The sequence below is a fragment of the Elephantulus edwardii genome, unplaced genomic scaffold (assembly GCF_000299155.1).
Source record: "Elephantulus edwardii isolate Elephantulus edwardi_28Jun2011 unplaced genomic scaffold, EleEdw1.0 scaffold00009, whole genome shotgun sequence".
NCBI lineage: Eukaryota > Metazoa > Chordata > Mammalia > Macroscelidea > Macroscelididae > Elephantulus > Elephantulus edwardii.
Genome location: NW_006399759.1, coordinates 10,846,221 through 10,872,233, shown reverse-complemented (window position 1 = coordinate 10,872,233; position 26,013 = coordinate 10,846,221). Strand labels below are relative to the sequence as shown.

The 26,013-nt window shown below is 41.4% G+C and overlaps 2 protein-coding genes and 1 pseudogene across 2 annotated transcripts; all 3 read right to left on the bottom strand.

Moving 5' to 3' along the window:
• Nucleotides 1-192: 192 nt before the first annotated feature.
• LOC102848179 (pre-mRNA branch site protein p14-like) lies at nt 193-12,563 on the bottom strand. The gene is made up of 4 exons (XM_006880631.1): nt 12,534-12,563; nt 10,129-10,247; nt 666-804; nt 193-466 (listed from the first exon to the last, which is right to left on the bottom strand). The coding sequence occupies exons 1-4, from the start codon at nt 12,561-12,563 to the stop codon at nt 377-379; spliced, it is 378 nt and encodes a 125-aa protein (XP_006880693.1). The 3' UTR covers nt 193-376.
• An 809-nt stretch (nt 12,564-13,372) lies between these two features.
• On the bottom strand, nt 13,373-19,484 carry LOC102847372 (quinone oxidoreductase PIG3-like). The gene is made up of 5 exons (XM_006880629.1): nt 19,334-19,484; nt 17,948-18,215; nt 16,386-16,598; nt 15,295-15,491; nt 13,373-13,552 (listed from the first exon to the last, which is right to left on the bottom strand). The coding sequence occupies exons 1-5, from the start codon at nt 19,469-19,471 to the stop codon at nt 13,373-13,375; spliced, it is 996 nt and encodes a 331-aa protein (XP_006880691.1). The 5' UTR covers nt 19,472-19,484.
• A 3,520-nt stretch (nt 19,485-23,004) lies between these two features.
• Nucleotides 23,005-23,619, bottom strand: LOC102871813 (annotated as a pseudogene).
• Nucleotides 23,620-26,013: the final 2,394 nt, after the last annotated feature.

Genomic DNA, 26,013 nt, shown 5'->3' with positions numbered 1-26,013 from the left:
GTAACCTTCTAATAGAGTTATTAACAAGATTTCATTATAAGTAACATTCAGTAAATAATTACACTATGAGAAGCTATTTGCTAAGTAGGTATTAGGTAGATATTATAGGCATTTAGGGGAGCAATTGCTGGATATTCTTGGTATGGTTTGACTGGTTTTTACCTTGTAACAAATAAGAGGACAACAATGACATGTTTTACAAAAAGCTACAATTTATTTATTAACATATTTAATAATGTAGCAATGTTTTAAGCAGGTAATCATGAATATCAGATACAAAAATCACAATATTTAGTATTAATTATAAACAAAAAAAAGGTGGTGGCAGCAGAGATTCAAGGGTTTCAGTCCAAAATGTAAATGAAGAAAACAATGTTTATTTTGGTGGATCTGTGTTGATGCCATATTTCTCCTTCAGAAGCTTCAACTGTTCCTCCTTCTTCTTTGTGTCCATCTTCTGAAATGCCTAAAATGGTAAGCAAAATTAATGGTTAATGATCTACAACCAAAAGAATTTAAGAATTTCATTAATTACAGAAGCCAGGAGGGGATTACAAAAATAATTTTAAAACAAAATGGATAGTACACATTTCCCATCATGGTTCTACAAGAATTCTCAAATGGGCTCACTATTTGACAAGACTCTTAGACAAGACTGTACTTACCCTGTTGGCATTATAGTATAAAACCACAAGGTATCTGTTACAAACATTGAATCCCGACAGGTGATCACATGCATTCTTGGCATCAAAGATGTCTTCATAGACCACATAAGCTGTTCCTCTAGTTTCAGGTGTATTCCCCCTGTAGTTAAATAGGACTTCATTAAATGATACAGTAACCCAAGCACTTGCATCTAAATAAAATAACTGTCTTTTAAAACCACTAGCTACACTATAGCAGAATTAATATGTTCAGAACCACCTAAAAAGTGTAAGAGGAAATAAACATGTAGATTGATATGAGGCTGGATTGACAGTGGCTGGATAAGCCTCTAGTTTCTTGAATTAGGGGATTTTTATTTTCAGTAAAATGCTTAAAGGTTAAACTCTATTTTTCATCAGGAACACAGCTATTAAAAAAGCACCAGCTCACAAAGGTGATCAAAACAAAAGATGATCTAAACAAGAGCTGTTAAAAAAAAAAAAAGCACCAGCAGCAAGCTAAAATCTACCATAAACCATGTCAGTCTATAAATTTACTGTTGAGTCCTTATTTCTTATACTAAGATCTAGTCTCAAGCTTGAAAAGGCATAGTTCTAAAGTGGAATACTCTTTGAAAGTTTTCATTATTACTGCCTTTTATTATCATCATCAGTACTTTTGTAGTTTGTTCTTTTTTAAAAATTTTTTTATTATATTGTGTGTGTGTGTGTGTGTACCATTAAATCAGATCTGACTGTTACAGGAGGAGACTGTCCCTCCTTCTCCAGCAGAGCATCTGGTGGATTTGAACCACTAATCTCTGGAATTGCAGTGCATCTTCTTGTCACTAGGCCACCAGAGCTCTTGTCTCATCAGTACCTTTGTAAATTCAATTTCTGTTTTTGCACGTTAGAAACATTCATATAAGCTTATTAGATATATTTAAATATGTAATACATAGACAAAAATATACAAACCACTTTTTAAAACATGGAAACTTAATTCCCAATAAACTGAATGAGTTGTATTGTACAGATTACCTGTACTTAGAAGTAACAGCTTTTTTTTTTAGAAGTAACAGCTTTTATTAACTGTTGATGTTTAGAATGAGGTTTCTTTTTGTGCATTTTATTCAATAATATTGAAATGATTATCATGCTGTTGTTACCTAAAACTAGTCCACTGTTTCTGAAGATACTTTCTCCCTCTAATTTAGTGAAAGCTTAATTCATAAGAGATAAAATAATCTTCATCCTTTATGACCTAAAGGATGTCCTCCAATGTAGAGGATAAGTTCTTCACAAAAATTTTTTTTAAAAAAAATGGAATGTAACAACAACTATGAGATATCATCTCACCCCAGTAAGAATAGCAAAATTTAACAGAACAGCAAACATTAAATGCTGGCGAGGTTGTGGAGAAACTAGAACCCTTAGTCACTGTTGGTGGGAGTGTAAAATGGTGCAACCACTATGGAAGGCTGTATGGCGCTTTCTCAAAAAGCTGCAAATAGAGATACCATTTGACCCAGCAATTCCACTACTGGGAATTTACCCTAAAGAAAGCATAACCACCACTCAAGCAGATATATGCACACCCATGTTTATTGCAGCTTTGTTTGCAATAGCAAAGAGCTGGAAACAACCCATGTGCCCATTAACAAATTAATGGTTAGAGAAGCTCTGGTATATTCACACAATGGAATACTATGCAGCATTGAAAAACAAGGAACTCATGAAATATTATGCAAAATGGATGACCATGAAATATCTGTCACAAAAGGACAAATATTGTATAGGGCCACTGTTGTAAAACGGGACTGACATTGGGGTTGAGGAAAGACCAAGAAGGAGGGGCGGAATGATGTACATTGCATTGAAACAGATAAGGGAGAGAACTGCTTAAAAGGGATATATGATTGGGTATTACTGTCATGACAGGAGTCCAGAATGAAGGCTGCACAGTGGAGTAGACTTGGTGGGAGGGATTTCATAATAACGAAAGAGATTTTCTTTTGCTTTTCAAGGAGAAGAGTGGATTGGGGGGAGGAGAAAAGTACAACAATGAATGATTTGAAACCCTAAATCTCTGTAAATTTTTATTAAAATTAATTTTTAAAAAATGGAATATAGTCCCCCACCCCCCACCCCTGACAATTCATTTGAAATAAAATCTGCCCTCGTATGTATCACATAGTCCTGTTTGGCTGGGGAAAGGGCTGATTTCTGCTACATGGGAAAGAGTTATCTGTGACCCAGACAGAATTCTGGAAGATAGCTGCAGTGGGAGCTGGGCTTTGCTCACAGGCATGAAGATGTTTCTTTCCATCTCCTATCCTCAGCTCATCAGCTTCCACTGAGGGGGAAGTATTAGCAGAGTATGCAACAGCATTAAATTTCAGGCAGCAAAATGGTCTAGGGCTTGTTTCAAGGGACAATGGGCTGAGATCTCACTCAGCTTTAGTGTGGTCAGAACAGATCCCTTGCCTCTACCTGTGTCTGGCTATCCAATGCAAAGGAGGGATGAGACTGAGCTTGACTCTCCCTTGAAGACTAGTCACAGCTGGTGCATGCGGACATGGACGGACAGGGAGAGGGTGCCCAGGGCGGTTGGAGGATGTCGGCATCAGTTAATGTTCTGAAAGCTGCCTGGCCATGATGGAGGATTTTATATTCTTTATCCTTTGGAAATAGTCTATCACCTTTCAAACTTTTGACTTTAAATAATTTTTAAGTATATGGAAGTTGGAGGCTGTCTTAAAGAAAAAAAGAATTGCCCCAAAGATTTTTCCAAATATACAATCTAGTTTTTCCTTTGAAATGAAAATAAAGTAAAAAATAAGATCTTAAATTCCTTAAGGGGAAATATGGTTGTATATTTAACTCCTTCAGTGTCAAGCATACAAGTACTTATAAGCATTTGAAATGTGAAGATCTGCTTCCTGTCAGTTCTCTCACACATCTTTTCTCTAGGAAGCTAAAATAACAATAAAACTTTTCCTTTAAAACAATCTTTTTTCAATTTCACTCAGAATAGTGACATTTCTTTTTTTTTTTTATAATTTCTCAATCCATTCTTTTTTTTTTATTTTATTATTTTTGTGTGCGTGTACCATCAAATCAGATCTGACTGGTACAGAAGGAGACTGCCCCTCCTTCCCAGGCAGAGCATCTGGTGGATTCGAACCATGCACCTCTGGGATTGTAGTTGCAGCTTCTTGCCACTAGGCCACCAGAGCTCCCCAGAATAGTGACATTTCTGAGACAGGGCAGTATCTCTTAGTAATGAAAATAAACTACACACACATACTCAGGATGATGGGGGGGGTGGGGGGGTGGAGCCCCAAGACAATTTGACAACATTGTTCTTTCCTCTTCATAGTTAGCTTTCATTTTCAGGTGGCATAGTTGGTAGTCACACTGCTCACCCAAAGGTAGCACCTTTCTGGTGGTCTGAACCCACCGGCCACTCTATAAAAATAGTTTACCCCCTCCTATATGATACACAGCCTCCAAAATGCTGAAGGTCTACTATGGGTTGGTTTCAACTTGATGGTGATGAGGCTGAGTTGTGAGTAGTCAATGTGGCTTTTAAAATCCTCTCCCTAGTGCACTGCTGTGACTTGCTGTCTATTATTCGCATTTTGTTATTTGGAGGGTAGGTGGGAGAAAGCTTTGTTAATAGAAATCAGCATCCTAATTTCTTTTTAAACCTGGAGAGAAAATATGATGATGCCTGAAAATATAGTCAAGTGTCAAATATAAACGTATAAAAACCTTGCTGCTCTGTCTACCATATCACACTGATTTTATATTTGCTTGCAATGTTAAAGGGTGGTTTTTTGCTTGTTTGTCTGTATAAACTCTAACTGCTATCAAGGTGTCATTGAATTTTTTTTAAATTTATCTTTTATTAATAGGTGTCATTGATTTTTAAAATTAGTATTTCAATACATATGTCTCAACACTGGTTAACTAATTTTTACAAGAACTGTTATTAATCAAGCAAAGAAACCATTTAGGTGAGAGTGAACCCTCACATTCTTTCTCCCTTTTAAAACTTCTTGGGAAATAGATTATGTATTGGCACAAACCATGTTTTATTAGACTCCCTCTCTCATGTCTCAACCCCTAATTATCAACCTCATATCTTGAGAACACTATAATTTAAATAAAGCATGTATTTGGTACCTACTATGTGTTAGGCACTGAACCAACATTATTTTCTTAATGGGTGGTAAACTCACAAATAGGAATAAAAGTCAATCTTCTCTGGGCATCATTATTTCATGTTAACTACAGCAGGTGATAGACTGTATTTCCAAGCAATATACATTATATTGGACTACATCACCTCCCCTACCTACAGGTGGTCTTAATAAGCAAAGGAGGTAATAAAGTGTGGCAAGGCTTTAAGCCCCGAATCCCTGTGAATGTTCATTGAAACAAATAAAATTTAATTAAAAAAAAAAAAGTTGCAAAGCATTAAGCATCTGCTATATTCCGGGGTGGCCTGGGGACTGTCTCGTTTTGCCTCACAAAAAGTCCTAAATCCTAGAAGAAAAAGACACCTCCTGCCTGGTCTTTAGCCAACTGAGAAAGGTAGTCACCTTAGTGCAAGGTGCAGAGTATGTGATAAAGCTCTATAATTATGGAACAGAAAAACAGGCACTCCTCAACCAGTAATTCAGACCCAGGTTCCTGCACGCCAATATTACAGAGAAATGTTTTTTTCTGTGTACGAAGAACTGGAACTACATCCTCCCCTTCTATGAGTTTATAAACAAACAAACAAAATAAATGAGAAGTCTAACATGGTAGAATGCTGTGACAAACTAATGAGGGAGATGGGAACTACTTTAGCTAGGTGGCCAGGGAAATTTTCTGGAAAGTGAAAAATGAATTGGAGCCAGAAATGAGATGAGCAAAGTGGAAGTCATTCCAAACGGAGGGATCAGCACATTCAAAGTCCCAAGCAACTCTGCAATCTTTTGAAGTTCTCATGTCACTGATTTAAGCATCTCTTAATTCAATCATCAATGAAGTTAGTTAATACTCTCATAATTTAATCACAACTATAAATCTATTTTCAATCTATCTTTACAAACCTGTGGCCATAAGTTGATTCTCACTCATGGGGATCCTATGACCAAACAGCACTGGCCTATATAGAGTTTCTACTGCAGAGCTCCTGGTAAACTTAAAATGCTCCTTTTCCCCCCTGTGTATTATTCATTTATGTAAGGAACTCTGGTTAACAAAAGGATGACTTTATCAGGCTGCTAAATGAAAGGTCAGAAGTTCTACTCCACCAGCTGCTGTGTAAGACAAAGAAGATATAAAGCCTCCTGTGAAGATATGCCTCAGACAATAGAAGACTGCTATGAACTGGAACTGATGGCTATAGATTTGATTTTGAGTCACTTAAGTATAACCATGTTTTAGTCACAAGGGCCGACAACACAAAGCTAAAAGGATATACGAATCTGCACTAGTAGAGTTTATAGGCTGACAGGGTACACAAACAACAAAACCACCTGTTAATTAATAAGAGATGCACATAGAAGATATTGTATTGGGAAAATCTGTTGCAAAGGACCTCATTAAAGCGTCTGAGGACTAAGGTGCACCTGATCCAAGTCATGGTATTTTCAATCTCCTTATATACACCTGAAAACTGGACAATAAAGAGGACTAAAGAAAAATCGACATCCTTGAATTATGGTGCTGGCAAAAAATACTGAATATACCAGGAACTCTGAAAGGAACAAACATCTATCTGTCTTGGGAGAAATGCAGTCAGAACGCTCTGCAGAAGTGAGGATGACGAGACTTTATCTTGCTTATTTGCCAGTTAAGAGGGACCAGTCCCTAGAGAGGAACACTGATTGGTAAGAGGGTCGGTAGGAAAAAAAATGCCCCTCAGCAAGATGAACTGACAAAGTGTCCCCACAAATGGGCTCCAACAGCAACTGTGAGTATGCTGCAGGACTGGGCAATGCTGCACTCTGTTGTACACATGCCAAGTATGAGCTGGAACCACCTGCCAGCACCTAGCAACAATGTGACAGCAGAAAAGACTATAGCTAACCCAAGATGAGGAAGCAATACAGTTGGCTCTTTCGCAACTTAGGGGTTCCAAGGGCATCTCCTTTCCCAAAATTCAAAAACCTCTGTTGTTAGTTGTTATGTGCCGTCGAGTCGCCTGCGACTCATAGCGACCCTGTGTACAACAGCCCTAAACTCCGCTCTGTCCTGTGCCAATCGCACTGTCTCTGACACTCCCATCCCAATTATCCCAGTCACTGAATCAATCCACCTCACAGAGGGCCTTCCTCTCCTGCACTGTCCCTCCACCCTCCCAAGCATGATGTCCCTCTCTAAGGACCGGTCTCTCCTCACAACATGTCCAAAGTATGTTAGACGGAGCCTCAGAATCCTTGCCTCCAAGGAGCCACCCGGTTTAACCCTTTCCAGGACAAATCTGTTTGTTTTCCTAGCAGTCCATGGTATTCTCAATACTCTTCTCCAGCACCACAGCTCAAAGGCATCAATTCTCCTTCTATCCTCCTTGGTCATTGTCCAACTCTCTGATGCATAACAAGTGATTGTGTAGACCATGGCCTGTATCAAATGCACCTTAGTCTCCAAAGAGATACCAATGCTCTTCAGCACTTTGGAGAGGTCCCTAACAGCAGACTTTCCCATGGCAATGCGCCTTTTAATTTCCTGGCTGCTGGTGCCAGGACTGTTGACTGTGGAGCCAAGCAAACTAAAGCTGTGTACAATCTCAATCTCTTCACCATCCATCCTGATGCTGCCAATTGGTCCAGTGGTGAGAATCTTTGTCTTCTTGACATTGAGCCTCAATCCATATTGGAGGCTGCAGTCCTTGACACTCTGCAGCAGGCACTTCAGGTCCTCTTCAGTTTCAGCAAGCAGGGTTGTGTCATCTGCGTAACGCAGATTGTTGATAAATTGTCCACCAATCTTGACCCCACATTTCTCCTCATAGAGCCCAGCCTCCCGGATAATCTGTTCTGCATATAGGTTGAAAAGGTATGGAGATAGGATGCATCCCTGGCGTACGCCCTTCCCAATTTTGAACCATGCAGTGTTCCCTTGCTCTGTTCTGACGACTGCCTCCTGGTCCAAGTATAAGTTTTGCATTAGAACGATCAAGTGTTCTGGGATTCCCATTCTTCTCAGAGTCAGCCACAGTTTGTTATGATCTACACAGTCAAATGCCTTTGCATAGTCAATGAAACACAGATAGACATTCCTCTGGTATTCCCTGCTTTCAGCCAAGATCCATCTAACATCAGCTACAATATCTCTAGTACCACGACCCCAACCTCTATGTAACTTATATTCAGCAACAAAGTACTTTCATAGGCAACACCTGGTTTAATTGAAGCTACAGCTATTCTAACACTAGTAATAATAAGTTAGGAAGATTGTATTTATAGATATTTGAAACTCCTAGGATTTAAATATTTTGCCCCATTTCACATGACGAGCACAAGCTCAATATGTGAAGCCAGTTTCAAAAGCAGCCCATTAAGTTTATTATACTGCATCCACTCTACAGGCTGAAAGGCACAATGTGTAAGATTATTTTATACATGTTGATGTTTGGTGTTGTTGAGTGCAACTCATAGTGACCCTATGGACAACAGATCTGAGCACAGTCCTATTCTGCACCATTGTAACCAGAGGAAACTAAAAACCAAAGAAGTTAGGCAATCTGTCCAAGATCCTGTGGCCAGTAATAGGGCCTGGAGTAGAATCTTATCTCATGATCCTCATCTCAGGGGATTTTCTGTGTATGTTATCTACAACAGGGATTTCCTACCCTAAAGTGTAAGTACATACAAAATGCTGTACAATGTTGTGGTAAGAGATCAAAGGTTTTAAGACGGGCTCAAATGATATACTAAAAAGAACAGCTGGTATGTAACATTTTTATTTTCACCCTCACCTGATGGATTTCCAGTCTTGGTTTACTTTCCAGAAGGACAGTGATCATTCTAAAAGACATTAAGATTTCACATGTCTTAAAAGCTAGGAAGCGGCTCTGAGATAATTAAGAATATTTTGAGTCACTGCTTAGCTTTATTATGAACTGGATGGGGCTGGAAAGATCTTTGAACTACTGGGTCTTCGCAGTCTCATCAATAAAAGACAGTATTGCCTCCACACAAGGCTGTCATAATGCTAATAAAGTGAATGATATTCAGTAGATATCCATTAAATATAATTTGAAGGTATAAATCCTAATCTTTAAAGAAAAGGAATTCTTGTTCTAAGCCCTATACTTTTAAATTTTGATAGAAAGTAGAAAGTAGTTTTTCTGTTATTTTTATACCCTTTACTCAAGTTACTGAGACATTTTAGGGTAAGAGACAATAAAGACTGCTAAGAAAATGAGAGCTTATGCATATAAAGAACACTGGACTAGGGAGCTATGGTGGCCTAGTAGCAAGATGCTGTGCTGCAATCCTGAAGGCACATGGTCTGGATCTGCCAAATACTCTGCTTTAGAAGGAGGGGCAATCTCCTCCTGTGCCAGGTGGATCTGACTCAATGGTACACAACAAGAGAGAGGGAAGGAGGGAGGGAGAAAGGGAGGAAGGAAGAATATAGCACTTGGCTTTATGAATTCTTGTTCTAGTTATCTGCCCATGAGAGGGCTCAATTTTCGGCGATCCTATTTACACAGGGTCAGTTAAGATTCACAGAGCTTTTATCAGCTGATTTTCAGAAGATCAACAGGCCTTTCTTCCGAGTCAGTATCTTAGTCCAGACGTGCTGCTAAAACATATTCAGTATCATAGAAATGTACATACCTCCAATGACAGAGGCCTGGGTACACTGGCCAGGAACTAAATCCAAATCTCCCGCATAAAAGGCAAAAATCCTACCACTGAACTGCCTAAAACCACGTGCCACTGACTCAACTCCAATTCATGGCATCTCCATGTGTATAAGAGCAGGACTATGCTCCACAGGGCTCTCAACAGCTTATTTTTGGTAACCAGCATAAGGTCTTTCTTCTGAGGTACCTGTGGGCAGATTCAAACACCCAACCTTTTGGCTGCAGCTGAAACTGCTAAAACTTTACACAACCGAACAGATGAGTGATAAATACTAGTTACTTCTTTTCTCTACATTATCCTCAAACTATTCACTACTACATCATGTTCTAATTTTTCCATTGCTATTCTTGGCTCTTACTGAACTGGATCATTACAGATTTTATACACACACACACACAACACTCATCTTTCTTTCCCCTACAAAAAATGTCTTATTTCCTTGATTTCAATGTTAGTCTCCAGGCCACTGGTTAAGGCAACAGCATGGCACAGCCTGTTTTGCTACACATGGTGGACCCCACTTTACCTGTAATTTTTGAGATTAAAGATTATGCAGATGTTTAAAAAATTATGCAGATCTTTAAAAAAATACCAAGACGACTTACACTCTGATTTGACGAATAGGTCCATATTTCCCAAATATGTCATACATTTCTTCAGCTGTGATTTTGTAAGGCAAATTTCTTATATACAAAATCCGGTTTACTTCAGGTGGAAGGCGAATCTAAAATGAGAGATATTGTATTAAAATCAGGAGCAGAAAGGCTATCATATAGGGGGAAAAGATCTTAGTAATATAAAAGCAAAATATCAAGTTTAAGACTGTGTGTATCATGTAGATGGCATGTTCTCCAGAAAGAAACCAAGTGCTGGTTCTAGAGAAAACTACTGGTATGACACTGCTATAAGAACGGTGCATGCATTGACAGAACTGCCAGAAGCTCAAGCTGGATTTAGCAAAGTCCATGGAATCAGGGATATTGCTACTGATGGCAGATGGATCTTGGCAGAAAATATCAGAAGAAAACCTATTTGTATTTTATTGATTTTGCAAAGGTATTTGACTGTGTAGATAAAAAACTATGGTTAACATTTAGAACAATGTGAATCCCAGAGCATCTACTCATGCTATTATAAAACCTGTATCTAGACCAAGAGGCTATTGCCCAGACTAAGGAAGAGAACATGTTGTGTACCGTCATGTTAGAAGCAACACTTGGTGGCTTAGCAGTAGGGAACTGTGCTGCCACTGCAGAGGTATGTGGTTTGAATCCACCAGTTACTCCACAGAAGAAAGATGGACAGTCTTCTCCTGTGCTATTTACTGCCTCTGAAAACCTGCTGAAGAGTTATCTATGGATTGATTCTGACTCATAGCAGCCTTATAGGATTAAGCAGAAATGCCTCATTGGGTTTCCCAAGCTCTAACTTTACGGAAAGAGATAACCATATTTTTTATTCATTAAGACTTTTTAAAAGCCATGCTCAATCCCCATCATATTTACTTAGCTTTTCTTGAGACTTCTGATACTGTTGATTAGACCTTCTTTCAACAGTATATTTTCCTGGTTTTCTCTTCTCCCTGGCTATGTCTTATCAATTGCCTTTGGAATAAAAATAGGCTCTTGCACAGAGCTTTATTTTTAGACTTCTTTTCTTGACTCTTTGTATATTTTTCTTAACTCTTTACATTCCCTTTTACTGGTCTTTTAAATCATATACATAGTATTCACAGTAAGCTAATTTAGTCTTACATGTGTATCTCCAGTTTAGATTTCATTCCTGCACTTCAGATTAACATATTCAATTAGATACAGAAGATTTGCTCAATAATTGTTTTCTATTTAAAAGTTATTAGTGGTGGTGGCAATGGTAAACAAGTACACTAAAGGTTTAGATATCACAAAAATGTTAAGTTCAAACGGATAATCAATACTGCCACGCAATCCAAATCCATTTTTCTAGTAGAATTGCTTTCTCACTCTTTAAGACACTGTCAAAGATATCCTGTCTTCAAAACTTGAGTGTCACCACTGCTTCCAAAAGGGATTTGGAACCACGGTGGATTAACACCGTGACTGCAGCAATAGCCTTGAGTGTGCAGGGCAGGTTTCGGATCTGTTGTTCATAGGGTCGCTATGAGTCGTTCTTGACTAGACAGCAGCTAACAACAACCATCCATGATCCCAATTTTTTTGTACTTCTTACTTATATGAAAACTCATGAAAAGAGAGATTTGCTCCATTTCCTTAATTTCTATTCTCTTGCAACCAAGTTATCATCCACATTCACGGAAAGGTTCCTATCATCAGTATCACCACATTTTTTCATGTCACCATAGCCATATCCAGTGTTCAGTTACCTGTCACCATCACTATTTCTTTCTTGTGACATTTTTCTTTGGAATGAAAGAATCAGTAGGGGAAGGTTTTCTGCTTTATTCACTGTTGTACTGCCAAGACCTAAACGGTGCACATGTACTAGGTGCAAGAAATATAAATGATGAATTGTTTCTTGTAGTACAAGTCGGCTACACAAAGCGTTCAATAAATAAATGATACCTTCGCTTCAGTCGCCTGTGAAGCATTATTTATTAGTGATTTGTTTACGCTGTCCAATTTTAGGCTTAGAATAAGATCCTGACTCTTCAGGGAGTTTTTAGAGGCTGTAAGTCACACAAGAGGAGACTGCTCATCTTTCTCCCGTGAAGCAGCAGGTGGATTCGAAACTCCTGGCTCAGGGTTGGCAGCGCAACATTAGGCCACGAGAGCTTCCTAAGATCCTGAGGCCAGATCCTAAATACAGGTCAAGCAACAAAGGCTGCAGGGCCCATATACTAATACTAAGGATAGAGACTAAAGAAACTTTCAAACAGAGTAGGAGCGGAAGTGTGGCCCAAGAATACCCCTGAGGAGGGGAATTCGGGGCTTCCCCGCTCAGGGGACAGATAAGCAAAGATGCACTAGGCTGAAAAAGTCCTTCTCCGCAGAAGGACCTGTTTGTTACTCACGTTCGCCCTCTTGGCAGCTTGCATCGCCATCTTGGCAAGCTGATGAAGTTACCGCACCGAATATTAGAATCCTCCGGACTCCTCCGGAGAGCGCTCCACTTCGAGCGCAAAGGTGTCAGAAGAACATCAACATCCACACTCCGCCGGAAGCTGTTGAAATTCACGCTAAAACGACGAGACGCGATGACGTCCTATCCGTTCCCTTTCGAAAAGTCTCCCCGCCCAAATGGATCAGGGAAAAACCGGAAGGTGAAAGAAGAGAGTCAAAGACATTTCCGGGTCCTGGACCGGAAGGGCGGGGCCTCTGTTTTAAAGGGGGAGGGGTTCCGGTCGGGAGCCAGTAAATGGAGGGGCGGAGTCTGGGGCGAGTGTTCAGAGGTTGTGTAGAGTCCAGTTGTTTTTAAGAAAAGGGCGGGGCTTTGTGTGAAGCCCCGGGTTGTTGGACTTGCTCTCACCTTGGCAGTCAGGCAATGCAGCAGCTTGTGGCGGATTGCTTAGAGACCAATGCCTTCTTTTAGACCCCAGCCTGTGATGGTCACTAAACCAAGTAAAGCATCGCCTCGACCAGCTTCTCCTCCTCGCTATGACAGCCTTTCCAACTCCCACCTCACCCCTGCCCATCAGCCCTAGTGTGCCAGTGAGGAAGCAGCACAACGCACTTCAATTCCACGCTCCCTTTATTTTTTTAGACCTGTTTAACATCGACCTATTCACCAGGTCGAGAAAAGGTAGTGATTTAGCAGTTGGTCCGGAAGTAGCAGCACATAATCTTGTGCCTGTGAATTTTCAAGTTTACAACGTCTGAGTGATCGTGTCCTCTAGTGTCCCTTCTGTTGTATCTAAGGCAGCTTCAGAACGATTTTGCCCACGTTGCTATTAGTTTCCATGTATATATGGGCCTCTTGGACTTCGGCCACCGGGTAGACTCTGTCCACAACAGGCAGTAAACGTTGAGGATCCTCCGAGGAGAAATGAGGCAGAACTTGTTCCGTGAAAGTCTTCACCAGCATTTGCTTGTACTGAAATAAAAACACAATCCCATCAGGCTGGAAAGAAGCCTTACTCTGCAACTTCCCATTCTGCTCAGCCTATCTCCTCTCTTTGAAATGAAGACATATTTGAAAAAGCAAAAAGGGGAACCTTCTTAATTTCCTAGCATTTATGTGTCTGCTCCCAAATATGTAAACCTCTGTCCTGTACATGATAAAGATGGAAGCGGGGAGTAAAATATGTCAGTTAATAGCAAGGGATCTGTTTTTAGGATTGCAGAGTAGCATCTTACCACTAGGGCACCAGAGCTCCCTGAGAAAATTGTTTTTAAATAAAAGCTTCAAGCAAAAGGAACCCACAGACAGGGTTTACATAGGTTCTGTGTAAAAAGATGCTTGAAAGCCTAGCGGTAAGGACCTGTGCTGCCAACCCAAAGACACACAGTTTAAATCCACCAGGTACTCCACAAAAGAAAGCTGGGCAATCTCCAGTGTGATTTATAGCCTCTGAAAAACTCACTACAGGATCAGTTTGAGTTGCAGGCAACACAATATCTAATAGTTGTGAAACCCATACTATGAAATATTGCCAAAGGTAATGTCTCCTAGAATGTTCCACATTTCTATAACATAATAATATCTGGAAGCAGGGGTGGCATCCATTTCCTAAATAACAGGACTCAGGAAGCTCTATGAATTCTGATAAATGTTGATAGTTGTAGAGGGGCTTCAGACCTTTTGTTCATAGGGTCACTATGAGTCTTGCTTGACTTGAAGGCAATCAACAACAACAACAACAATACTTTTTTAGCTCACTAAAGAGTGTGCCTTTGGAAAAAAAAAGAGAATATGTTCAAACCTATTAATACCAAATAAAGTATATATTTTCGGCGAGCTCTGGTGGCCTAGTGGCAGGAAACTGCACTGTAATCCCAGAAGTGCACGGTTCAAATCCACCAGAAGCTCTCCTGAAGAAGGAGGAACAGTCGCCTCCTGTACCAGTCAGATCCAATTTGACGGTACACGCATATAAACAAAAAAAAAAAAAAAAAAGGTATATATTTTCTCAAAAAAAAAGAAAAAGAGTGGCCCTTTGAAAACACTCAACACTTTGTTCATCCCATCAGAAAATTTAGATTCTATAAGAAGTGTTGTTGTTGTTGCTGGGTGCCATCGAGTTGTTTGCAACTCATAGCGACCCTATGTACAATAGCCCTGAAACCTGCCCTATCATTGCTAACTTAACTGCCTCTGACACACTTACCCTCATTGCCTCAGTCATTGAATCACTATATCTCATCGGTGGTCTTCCTTTTTCTCTGCCCCTCCAACCTTCCAAGCATGATGTCCTTCTCTAAGGAGTGGTCCCTCCTTGAACATGCCTAAACATGTCAGGCAAAGCCTAAGAATCTTTGCCTCTAAGGAACAGTCTGGTTTCACGCTTTCTAGGATGAACCTGTTTGTTCTCCTGGCATTCCATGGTACGTTCAACATTATTCTCCAGCACCACAGCTTGGAGGCATCAGTTCTCTTTCTATTATCCCTAGTCATTGTCCAGCTCTCTGACACACAGAAAGCAATAAGAAATATTATCCACTCTTTTTTTTTTCAACCTGCTGAGGCTTCTGTAGACCAACCCTAATTTGTTTTCAGAAACTGAAATGCATATATATATGCACAGTGGGGACAGGTTTCCACATAAGCTTCTTAATGTAAGATACAACAGAGTTTCCTCCATTATGTAAATGAAACCATATTGTCTTTTCGCTCACCTTTTTGTCTCTAGATCTTAGCAGGCTAGTAATTAGACTTCCTCGTTTAAAGAGCAGTTTTGATAACAGAGGTCCACTGATGTTAGCTCCCCCCATCAGACCATAGAGAATCCAGCGACCATCAAGAGCCAGGCAGTTGACATTCTTCTCCCAATAGGATCCACCAATGCAGTCTAGAATCAGATTGGCTCCAGCACCTTTCACGTGAAACACAGATTTGTGAAGCCGGTGAGGCTCAGAAAATTTGGTATAAAGTAAAACTAAGTGGTAAATTTGTGGACATCCAGGTATAAATAAGTACACATGCAAGGGACAAATTTATTGGTTGGACTTAGCAATAGTGCTAATGAAAAAAACAAACACTGTTGTAAATGGAGTTGAAGTGGTTGATTCTATTTATGGCAGGTGCAGTTTATCATTCATGATCGCTTGTCACAAGAGGTGAGTAAAGAGGAAATGGGGTGACAGAATGACCTGGTGTCTCCCCTTACCATCAGTATATACTTTACCATATGTATCATTTGTACTAGCACCCAGGTATGAGTAAGAACACCCATAGGGATGGTCTATCCTGGTTACCAGTTAGCAGGTGAGTAGCTATATCTAAGTTATGAGCTAGTATTTGCATTGGTTTTGTCTACTAATATGAAAAATTGAAAAGAGTGAGCCAAAAAATAGACATTGCTTCAGAATGTAGAAGCACACACATTTACTCACTCATTTATCTCTTTCCACCCCAAGCCTATTAAGTTTAGCTCCAGACTGGTTTGTGCCTCAAGCCTCCTAGAAACTGTGTAGTAACTAACTGGGAAACAAGACACCATGGATAATTCTAAGCCAATTCCTTGGTCTTATTCAATTTCTAAAACATGTATAAATTATGTAACTTGCAAGAATGCACACGGAAATGATCTCAGTCCTAAATACTGACATCCTATCTCTAATGGTCAAACTCTAGAGGACCAGAATGTGACCAGGCCAGTTATGCAGTCAGCAGAGACAAGACTATGGAGAGCATTGGTAACCTTGAGTCTGTTGAGGATTTATTTAGTCATCTCTGATATTCCTGAGCTGCAGAAGCATTTGTTTACCTTTGGTGAATTTTAGTGTTGCTTCAGAAAAGTCCTCTTCTTTATAATTGAATCCAGCAGCTGCTCCAAGCTTTTCTGCCATCTGAAGCTTGTGCTGCGAGCCAGCTGTGACCAGAGGAATAGCTCCAGCCATCCGAGTGAGCTGAATGGCAGCTGTGCCCACACCACTTGATCCTGCGTGGATTAGCACAAAGTCTCCGGCTTGAACCTTCCCTAGGACAGAAAGGAAAGGCACAATTCTCTTTATTTTGCAACTGACATACATTTTCCACACAGGCATAGTCTACTATGATCATCTGGCCTCAGACCACCAAGTGCCAAATATCTTGTTCACTTAATTTCTTCTCCCCCTAAGGTCTCTCTCTTTTTTTGCTGTGGTTTTATTGTCTCTAATCTCTTCTTTCTATGGGAAATAATATCCTAAAACAGAGTTATTAGTAGGTATATCCATTACCTCTGTTTTACCTTTGAAATAACACCAAAATGTACAACTCTGATATCTATATACACACATGCACCCGTCAGTAAATACAAACGACCTTGTTCCTATCACCTCCTAATGCCAGTCCCTCCTCTGAAAGTAGCCTCTAGTTGTTCTCATTCACCCATTTATCTCGATACACCCTAAGTCCTGCTCTTTAAGAACCTTCTTCGCTATCCTTGCCCAGACTGACTTTCCCATCTTGAGCTTTCATTATTGGTAAAGACAAGATCACTCTAACTATAGTTAGCTGATAGTTCCTTGTGAAATGCCTGTGTATATTTCTCTTCTTCCTAGTTACACTGAGATTCCTGAGCGTAAAGCACCAAGCCTCCTCAGGCTCCCTCATGTGAACTTGTGACAGGTCTCCATAGACTTGGGAAGAAGAAATGAGTCAATAGAATGACAATTTATGGGACATTATGCTTGGAAAAGTGCAGAACAGGTGAAGGAAAGGAAGACCCTCAACAAGGATTAACAATGATTGCGGCAATGGGCTTACACACAAAGGAGACTGAGAGGATGGCATAGGATTTGGAGAGACAATACCAGGCAACTCATTGTTCTGGAAAGCTCCTTGAGCCTGGAGCCAGTGAACTGGATTTAGGAGCCAGGATCTATTTCTATTAAACTGTGATCTTTAGCTAATCAATAACTTGGCTTCTGGGCACTTCCATTTTTTATCTATCAAATGAGCAAAAGTATTTTTTTATGCATGCATGCAAAAATTAGCATTTAGTAAAAGTTCAATAAATATGTCCTCTTAGATTTGCAAAAACCTGAAAGAGAATGGCATTGTTCTAGATCTGGGTCCAAAAGAGCAGCTCAGCTGACTTGTAGAAGCTGAGACTACTACTGTATCTATAGTGCGATGATGCATTATCTAAGGCCTGGCAGCCCTTATATCTCCTAGCCATGATTTTTCAGCCTCAGCATCAAGCAACTGCTAGTGTGGCTTGAGGATTTAATTCTACTGGTGGTACTGCTCAGGCCCAAGCATCTGTAGAGACTTCTGGGATGTAAGGAGTTTGAGTTATGGAGGAATTAAATCTTAAGGGATTGAGCCTGGGAGGTTCCTTACCCAAGAAATGTAACAGCTGGAAGGCAGTCAGCCAAGTCTCTGGGATGGCTGCAGCCTGGGACAGTGACAGTCCTGCCGGGATAGGCATGAGGAGTCCTTCAGGGACAGTGACATACTGAGCCTGGCCCCCACCAGGCAACAGAGCCATTGCTGCATCTCCAGGCTTCCAGTGCCCCTGGCAGCCGGGTCCCAGCTCAGCCACATGTCCAGATGCCTCAAGTCCTAAAATGCTGCTGGCCCCTGGAGGTGGGGCATACTGGCCTCTTCTCTGCAGAGGGGAACACACAAATTAGTGTTGAGCAAACTCAGAAACCTGTACATCACCATCCTTGACTCTCATCTAGTGTCCCCTCTTTTTCTCAAAATAAAGATCAGCTTTGGAAAGACAGAGAAAGACTGTAGAGGTAATTTGTCTTATGCAAATAAGAGATTCCAGATCACTAATCATTGGATGTCATAGCTGATTTGTCTTTTAGCTCTTTATCTAATCCAAGCCTTATTTTACAAATGAGGAAACCAAGATCTGGGCAAGAAAAGACTTTGTCCACATACATAATGTAAATTAGTAGCAGGATTGGAAACAAAAATTGGAACTCAAACAATTCCCTCAATATATCTAGATCTATTTCAAGTGCCAGGCTGTGCTAGGGACTAACCCAACCTTTGAAGCTTGTGACCCTCTAGATTTGCATCAGATTCATTTGAGGAGTTTTTTCCAAGCACACTGGGTGACACCTGGTCATGTTTCATTTGAGAACAAAGCGAGTACTCCGGGTGGCTCTGATGCACTTGTCTGTATCGACCCAATCAACTACAGCACGTTGATTTCAGTGGGTCAAACAGCTGAAGAAGACACTTGGTCACTGCACCTGCTAGCTCAGGCACACTTAGTGGAAAGAGTGTAAACTTTGGAACCACAAAGACACTGGAATGAACCACAGTTCCTCAGAATAAAAGCACCGTGGCCTTGGATATATTCTTTAACTTCTCTGAGGCACGGAGGTTCTGTTTGTTACAAATACCAATAGTGGACATGGTTGCTGTGTAAAACAAACATACAGCCTGTGCAGTGCAGTTTGTAAGAGTATGTACATCTTCAATAAAGGGTAGTTTCCATTTTCCTAGGCCTTGATAGAGCACAAATTAACACTGGATTTATTCTGATTTGAAATACCCATAGCGTTTTGTTTTGTAGGGCATAAGGAAGCAAGATTGTTTTACCTCTAAGAACTCCCAACACGCGCACACATCCAGATGAGTTAATTGGCAGGGCCCTATACTATTCCTTCACATTGTTTCATCTGCCGGGTAAAGTTTATCCAAGGATGACCATGAGGGACACTCTGGGGTTCCACCCTGCACCAGCCACACCTGGCTCCAGGGTACCTGGAGTAGATCCGCTCGGTTCAGGGCGCTGGCCGCCACCTTGAGCAGGACTTCACCCTCTTCTGGGGTCGGCTTGGCCACCTCCTTTAGGTAAAGCTTTTCGGGCCCTCCTGGCTTGTCGAAGTGCACCGCTAACATACTATATTTTCTGAGGACACAGGTTAGAAAAAGGGAGGGAGCCCTGAGGTTCTTGCAGAAGCCCAGCTGCCAAGCTGACATTCCGGCGCCCTCTGCAGGCCAGCCAGCCTCCCTTTGTTGTTCTCAACAAACTGGCTTCGGCCCCGCGTCCTTCCTTGTGGGGTCTCCTGCCTGGTCCAGACCGATCCCACACAAAGTCAGAGTCTGGATAGGGGTGAATGGCAATGGCTGTATGATATAGCAGAACAGGAAAAGATTGAAGATCAATAGGTAAATTACACTCCATCTCAGTTGGGGACCTCCTCCTCCGCCCACCCAAGACCCCAGATCATTTGTATTTGAGTGCGTTCATTTACTTACAAGTGTTTGGGCTCCTCTCCGCTCTGTGCTGCTAAGTGGTCCCGGGCGCCCTGGAGTTACCTGTAGCAGAACCCCAGAGCGCTGAGACTTCCTGCAGGCGAGGTAGAATGGACTGCTGGACTCAGGGCAGCTCGAGGGGTGGGGCTGATGAGAAAGAGCCTTCCCCTTTCCCCCTGTTCCTTCTCCTTTTAAAATGTAAAGCTTCTTGTTAGTTGACATGCAAATAGGATTTTCTTTTTAATCTTAAAACTGCTTTTTCTCTCAGCTTTACAAGGAACACTTACAGCCTTCAAGGCAGGGGGATAAAACCTTCCTTGGGATGGTCCCTTTTCCAGTCACAGCCCAGGCTTTTAGCTATTTACTTTCTAGGTCTGGCATCCCGCCCTTTGGGCAAGCATCTGGAGTGTAAGAAACAAGGAGCTGCTGAAGAAGTTGGTTGCTGAGGGATTAGAGTGAGAGGAGAAATAGATGTTACAATTCTTCTGACATTCCTGGAGAACAGAAAACAACATCTGGATAAATGGGAATGTTTGGAAGAGATGCAGCAATAGACTAAATTGTCAATTTAATACTAACTCAACTGAGAAATAGCTCAACTAAATGACCCATAATCAATAAAAGCCAACGTTGAAAAAATTTGATAGTAATGAAATTTTGCATTTTTTTCTTTTTAAAAAATTATTATTAATTTCAATGAAAATTTACAGAGACTTTGGATTTCCATTCATTCATTGTTGCAATTTTCTCCCCTACCAACCCTCCCCCCTAGTACACTACACTTTTGGAAAAGTAAAAGAAAAATTCTTTCATTGTTTTACAATCCCTCACCCCAGGTCCATTCCACTATACAGCCTTCACTCTGGACTCCTGTCATTACAAAAATACCTAATAATTTTCCCTCTTTTTTAATTTTTTAAAATATTTTTATTGGGAAAAACATATTGGGGGTACAAGGAGGTGAGGGTTGGGGGCAGAAGGGTGAGGATGGGGCAGGATGCAGTTGCAGAGCTGCACAGTTTGGTCGGTGGGGGGAGCAGGTGAAGGAAATGAGGGTCCAGTGGGGACCAGATGCTGCAGAGGAATGACAAGCATTTTCCAATAGTAATTAAACCAACTGTCTTATTGATTTGGGAATTGAATGCCGACTCTCTGGCTTCTTCATGCTGAACAAGGGCATAGATATAAAGGGGGGAAGGGAGGACACTTTATCACCTTACTGGTGGTCTTGGGTTACAGCTGCTTGCCTTCTTGCTCCTGAGGGCCGCGACGGTTCACCCCGAGCCAGGGGCCAAGCACAGCCCACCCCGGGCAGAAGGCCACGACAGCTCGCCCCGGGCCGAGGGCCGAGGGCAGCCCGCCCCGGGCAGAGGGCCGCTACGGCTGAAGTAGTCTTTTTTAAAACAGAAGGAGAAAAAGTGTGTGTGTGTGTGTACCATCAAATTGGATCTGACTGGTACAGGAGACTGCCCCTCCTTCTCCAGCAGAGCATGAAGTAGAGTCTGGGTTCCCCCCCCCCCCAGGCCCCCAGGTGCCTGTCGGGGCCTGGGTTTCAGCTGTCCACACCACAGCAGTGGGCAACAAGCTTAAAGCCCCTGATGGCTCTGGGCGCTGACTCTCACCAGTGGCTATGGATGAAGTCACAGGCAATTTTCAGCCAGCACCAGAATAATTTTCCCTCTTAAACAGTTTTCTCCCTCATCTGTTTCAGTGCAGTATACATTATTGAACCCATCCTTCTCAATCTCCTCCCAACCCAGATGTCAGTCCTGCTTTACAACAGTGGCACCTGGCAGTATTTTTCCTTTTATGACTGAGATACTTCACTCACATAATGTCCTCCAGGGTCACCCATTTTGAATACTATTGCATGAGTTCCTTGTTTTTCAATGCAGCATAGTATTCCATTGCGTGGATATACCACAACTTCTCTATCCATTAATTTGTTGATGGGCACCTGGGTTGTTTCCAACTCCTTGCTATTGTGAACAAAGCCATGATAAGCATGGGTGTGCATGTATCTGCTTGGGTGGCAGTTATGGTCTCTTTGGGGTATATTCCCAGTAGTGGAATTGCTGGGTCAAATTGTATCTCTATTTGCAACTATTTGAGAAAACTCCATACTGCCTTACACAGTGGTTGCACCATTTTTACATTCCCACTGGAATAAGAGTTCCAGTTTCTCCACAACCTCGCCAGCAATTGTTGCTTGCTGTTATGTTAAATTTTGCTATTCTGACTGGGGTAAAATGATATCTCATAGTTGTTTTGATTTGCATCTCTCTTAGAGCTAGGGATTTTGAACATTTGTTCATGTGCTTTTTAGTCATCTGCATGTCTTCTTCAGCGAAGTGTCTGTTCATATCCTGTGCCTGTTTTTCTATTGGATTATTCACCTTTATCTTGTTGTGGTGCTCAAGTATTTTATAAGTTCTGGATATAAGTCCCTTATCTGATATGTAATTACCAACTACTTTTTCTCCATCTGTGGCTTCCCTTTTTACCCTGGTGGAGAAGTTTTTGGATGTGCATAGGGATTTGAGTCTTGGCTTCCCTTTTTACCCTGGTGGAGAAGTTTTTGGATGTGCATAGGGATTTGAGTCTTGGATGATCCCATTCATCTATTTTATCTTCTCCTGGTTGTAGGTTTTTCAGGATACTTGGAAGACTGTTTATGTTGTGGATTAGGACTTTTAGTATTCTTCCAAGCTTTTCTTTCTTTTTTTTTTTTTTGGCGCTGTAGAACCAAACTTTATTTTGGAAACTAAACAATATGGAGGGTCATTGATTGCAAAATGTACCCCCACAATGGTTCTTTCTGGGATCTCTTTTTGGGATGCAGAAATGAACATAGGAAATGTTAGAAAGTCAGAACACAGGGCAGATGAGGAGAGACAGAGGATGTTCTAGCCACAAGGCCAACAAACACATCCATGTTCAAAGAGAAGCAAACCAAAGGAGAAAGAATTTCATACAACACAGTATAAAAAAACCCAAAACACAAAAACCCACAAAAAACAAATCTACACTAAATGCAAACAGGTGGCAATTAAGTCCATAACATACTGTGACCGACCGTCCTTTCAGCATCAATCAGGTTTCTTCTCATCAGTTATATCAAGGTTATTTACAGATGTGGCGACTTCCCTAAGTCTCTCACGGAAGTGTAAACAGGTTCAATCATTGGTTTCAGGATCTGTCTGTGCCATGTAGGCATCCAACTCGGCGTCCAAGTGTCCCTTTGTTTTGGACATGTAGGCATCCAGCTGGTTGTCGAGCTGCTCCTTGGTGAGTACAGGGCGAGAAAGGGCACCTCTCCCTCGTCCACGGCCTCGTCCACGTCCTCCAAAGCTCCCTCTTCCCCGACCTATCATACCCCGACCTCGGAGTGACATCCCGCCCCTAAGCAAGGTTCTTGTCGCTCGTCCTCCACGTAGTCCTCCTCTGGGTAAGCCTCTCTGGATTATCGGCAGGCCTCGTCCTCCGATGGCTCCTCTGGCCAGGGCCCCTATGGGTCGGCCTAACCGTGCCTGGATGTTACTCTTACCCAGGCGCTGCTTTAAGCTCTTCTGCTTAAGCTTTAATGCTGCCTGGACAGAGGGTCTCTTCTCCATCTGCTGGGCCAGTCTTCTTCTGTTTCTGGCACTGGCTAGCAGCTGTTGTTGCTGCATCAAAGCTCGAAGATTCACTGGCATCGGCTGTTTGTTCTTCAGCATATTAGTAAAGCGCTCATTTAGAGACTTCTTGGTGGTGCTTTTTAGCACAAATTTCGGAGCTGACTGTGCAGCCATCTTCAAATCCCGAGAATCAAAGGAAACGGACGCCAGTGCTTCTCCTGTGGCTGCCACCATGGCTGCGGCAGGCGGGCCGGGGCCGGCCGAACCCAAATTCACGGTGGGGGGAGGCTCGGGGTAATCTGGTGGGCGGTTGGTGAGATGCGTAAGCGATAAACGGCTAGGCTTTGTTCAGTTTCTGTTGACTCTTTTGTCTGGTCAGTCCGCTTGTTCACCCAGCGTGCCCTTTGCTTCCTTTCGGACACGACAGCTGCCACCTCCCGCTCGATCAAGCTTTTCTTTAATGAAGCTTATAGCCCTTGGTTTTAGTCCTAGGTCCATGATCCACCTCGAGTTCGTGTTTGTATATGGAGTGAGGTGTGGATTTTGCTTGAGTCTTTTGCAGATACTTTTCCAATTTTGCCAACACCATTTGTTAAAAAGGCTGTCGTTTCCCTACGTAACTGATTTCATCTTCTTGTCAAAAATCAGTTGAACATAGATAGATGGGCTGACATTTTGTATTTTTAAGTGGGTAAAGTAAACATTACCGTTTATATAGAAGAATAAGTGGCCAATGAAATATATACAAAGGTTATGATGAAAACTTACACAATCAGATGTCAGAAAATACTATAAATAATAGGGATAATAATAGTATAATACTTATGAGGAGTTTGCCCCACAAAAATAAAAACTCCAATATGTAAAAACATATGTCCAGAGATGTTTATCACAATACTGATCATAGTGACAAGAATCTAGAAACAAAGTAGATCCCCCTCGTTAGTAGAATGGCTAGAAAAGTGATAAATACTAAGCATGCATCTGAAAAATAAACTAAAGCTGTAGAAGCAGCTAAAGTGATTTCCATGAAGTATTTATTTAATGAAAATAATGTTTTAGGACAACAATGACAGAATCTCCCCGTGTAGGTAGAAAAGGCCATTCATATACATTGGGATTCATTCACTTAAAAAATTCTAGAAAAGGCTATGTAAGGGTACAGATTAGTTTATTTGGAGTTGCCTGGGAGATGGTGCTGTCAAAGAAGATGCAAAACTTTTTTAAAAATTTTTTTATTGTATTAATCTTACGTATACTGTCAAATCAGATCTGACTGGTACAGGAGGTGATTTTCCTCCTTCTCCAGCAGAGCATCTGGTGGATTTGAACCGCATACCTCTGGGATTGCAGTGCAGCGTCTTGCCACTAGGCCACCAGAGCTCTCTTGAAGATGCAAAACTTAAAAAAAAATTCTTATTTTTCAGTGCCTGGGGTAATGGGGGTAGGTGTGTCAGAGACAATAAGATTGGCACAGGATAGAGCAGGGTTCAGAGTTGTTGTACAAAGGGTTGTTATGAGTCTCAAGTGACTCAATGGCACATAACAACAGCAAATTCATTGCTGCATATTTTCTTTCCTCCCCATCCTTATTCCTCTCCTCCACTTTGTAATGCAACTCTTTTAAGATGCATAACTTTTAAGCAATTTATATGTAGTTATGTGAAAGAATTGAAAAATTTTAAATTAAGAAAAAGAAATGGAGTAGTACCTGATCTCTCAAAAGGGGGTTACAGTACAGAATCTTGGACAGAGTGGGAGAAAACTGCGGAACAAAACTAAAAATCAGAAAAATGATTTTTACTTACTACTCTAATAGCAACTGGTGAAACTCTCAGAATTATGGCCCATAATAACCCTTTGATGCTGGAACTAACGTTATCCAAATGGCTCAAGTTTCAGATTAACTATAGACAATAGACCCAAGTTTGTTTACTAAAGGTGAAGAATCTATGAAACACTTGCTACCGAAGATCAAGGACTAACAACCTTCATTATGGATTGCATCTGAACATCAAGAAAACAAAGGTTCTCACTACAGGACCAACAGATAATGAGAGATGGAGAAAGGATTGAAGCTGTCTATGATTTCATCTTGCTTGGATCAACAATCAGCATCCTTGGTACCAGTGTTGGCAGGGACCAGTTGTGCCGCAGTGAGCTGGACAATGAATAAGAATGACAGAAGGAGAATTGACGCTTTTGAGTTGTGCTGGAGAAGAGTTCTGAATAGCCCATAGACTTCCAGAAGAACGAAGAGATATGCCTTGGGGAAAGTGCAGCCAGAGTGCTCCATGGAAGCAAAGATGGCAAAGCTTCATCTTTCATACTTTGAACAGGTAGCAAGGTGAGGCTATTTCTTAGAAAAGAACATCATGTTTGGAAAAATGAAGGGTCATCAAAAGAGAGGAAGACCCCCAGAAGGATGGAATGGCATGGTGATTTTAGCAATGGACTCAAGTGTGTCAGAGATGATGAAGATGGCACAGGATAAGGCAGGGTTCAGGTTGGCTGTTCATAGGGTCACTATGACTGATACTTGACTCAATGGCTCCTAACAACAATCTA

Excerpts from the sequence above, each read along its gene's own strand:
- LOC102848179 (XM_006880631.1), bottom strand. The coding sequence starts at position 12,563 with ATGGCGATGCAAGCTGCCAAGAGGGCGAAC. Across the intron at positions 10,248-12,533 it reads AAGCTGCCAAGAGGGCGAAC|ATTCGCCTTCCACCTGAAGT; the intron begins GTGAGTAACAAA and ends CTCTCATTTTAG. Across the intron at positions 467-665 it reads TATACTATAATGCCAACAGG|GCATTTCAGAAGATGGACAC; the intron begins GTAAGTACAGTC and ends TTACCATTTTAG.
- LOC102847372 (XM_006880629.1), bottom strand. The coding sequence starts at position 19,471 with ATGTTAGCGGTGCACTTCGACAAGCCAGGAGGGCCCGAAAAGCTTTAC. Across the intron at positions 18,216-19,333 it reads ACCGAGCGGATCTACTCCAG|AGAAGAGGCCAGTATGCCCC; the intron begins GTACCCTGGAGC and ends TCCCCTCTGCAG. Across the intron at positions 16,599-17,947 it reads CCAGCTGTTACATTTCTTGG|GGAAGGTTCAAGCCGGAGAC; the intron begins GTAAGGAACCTC and ends TTTCTGTCCTAG.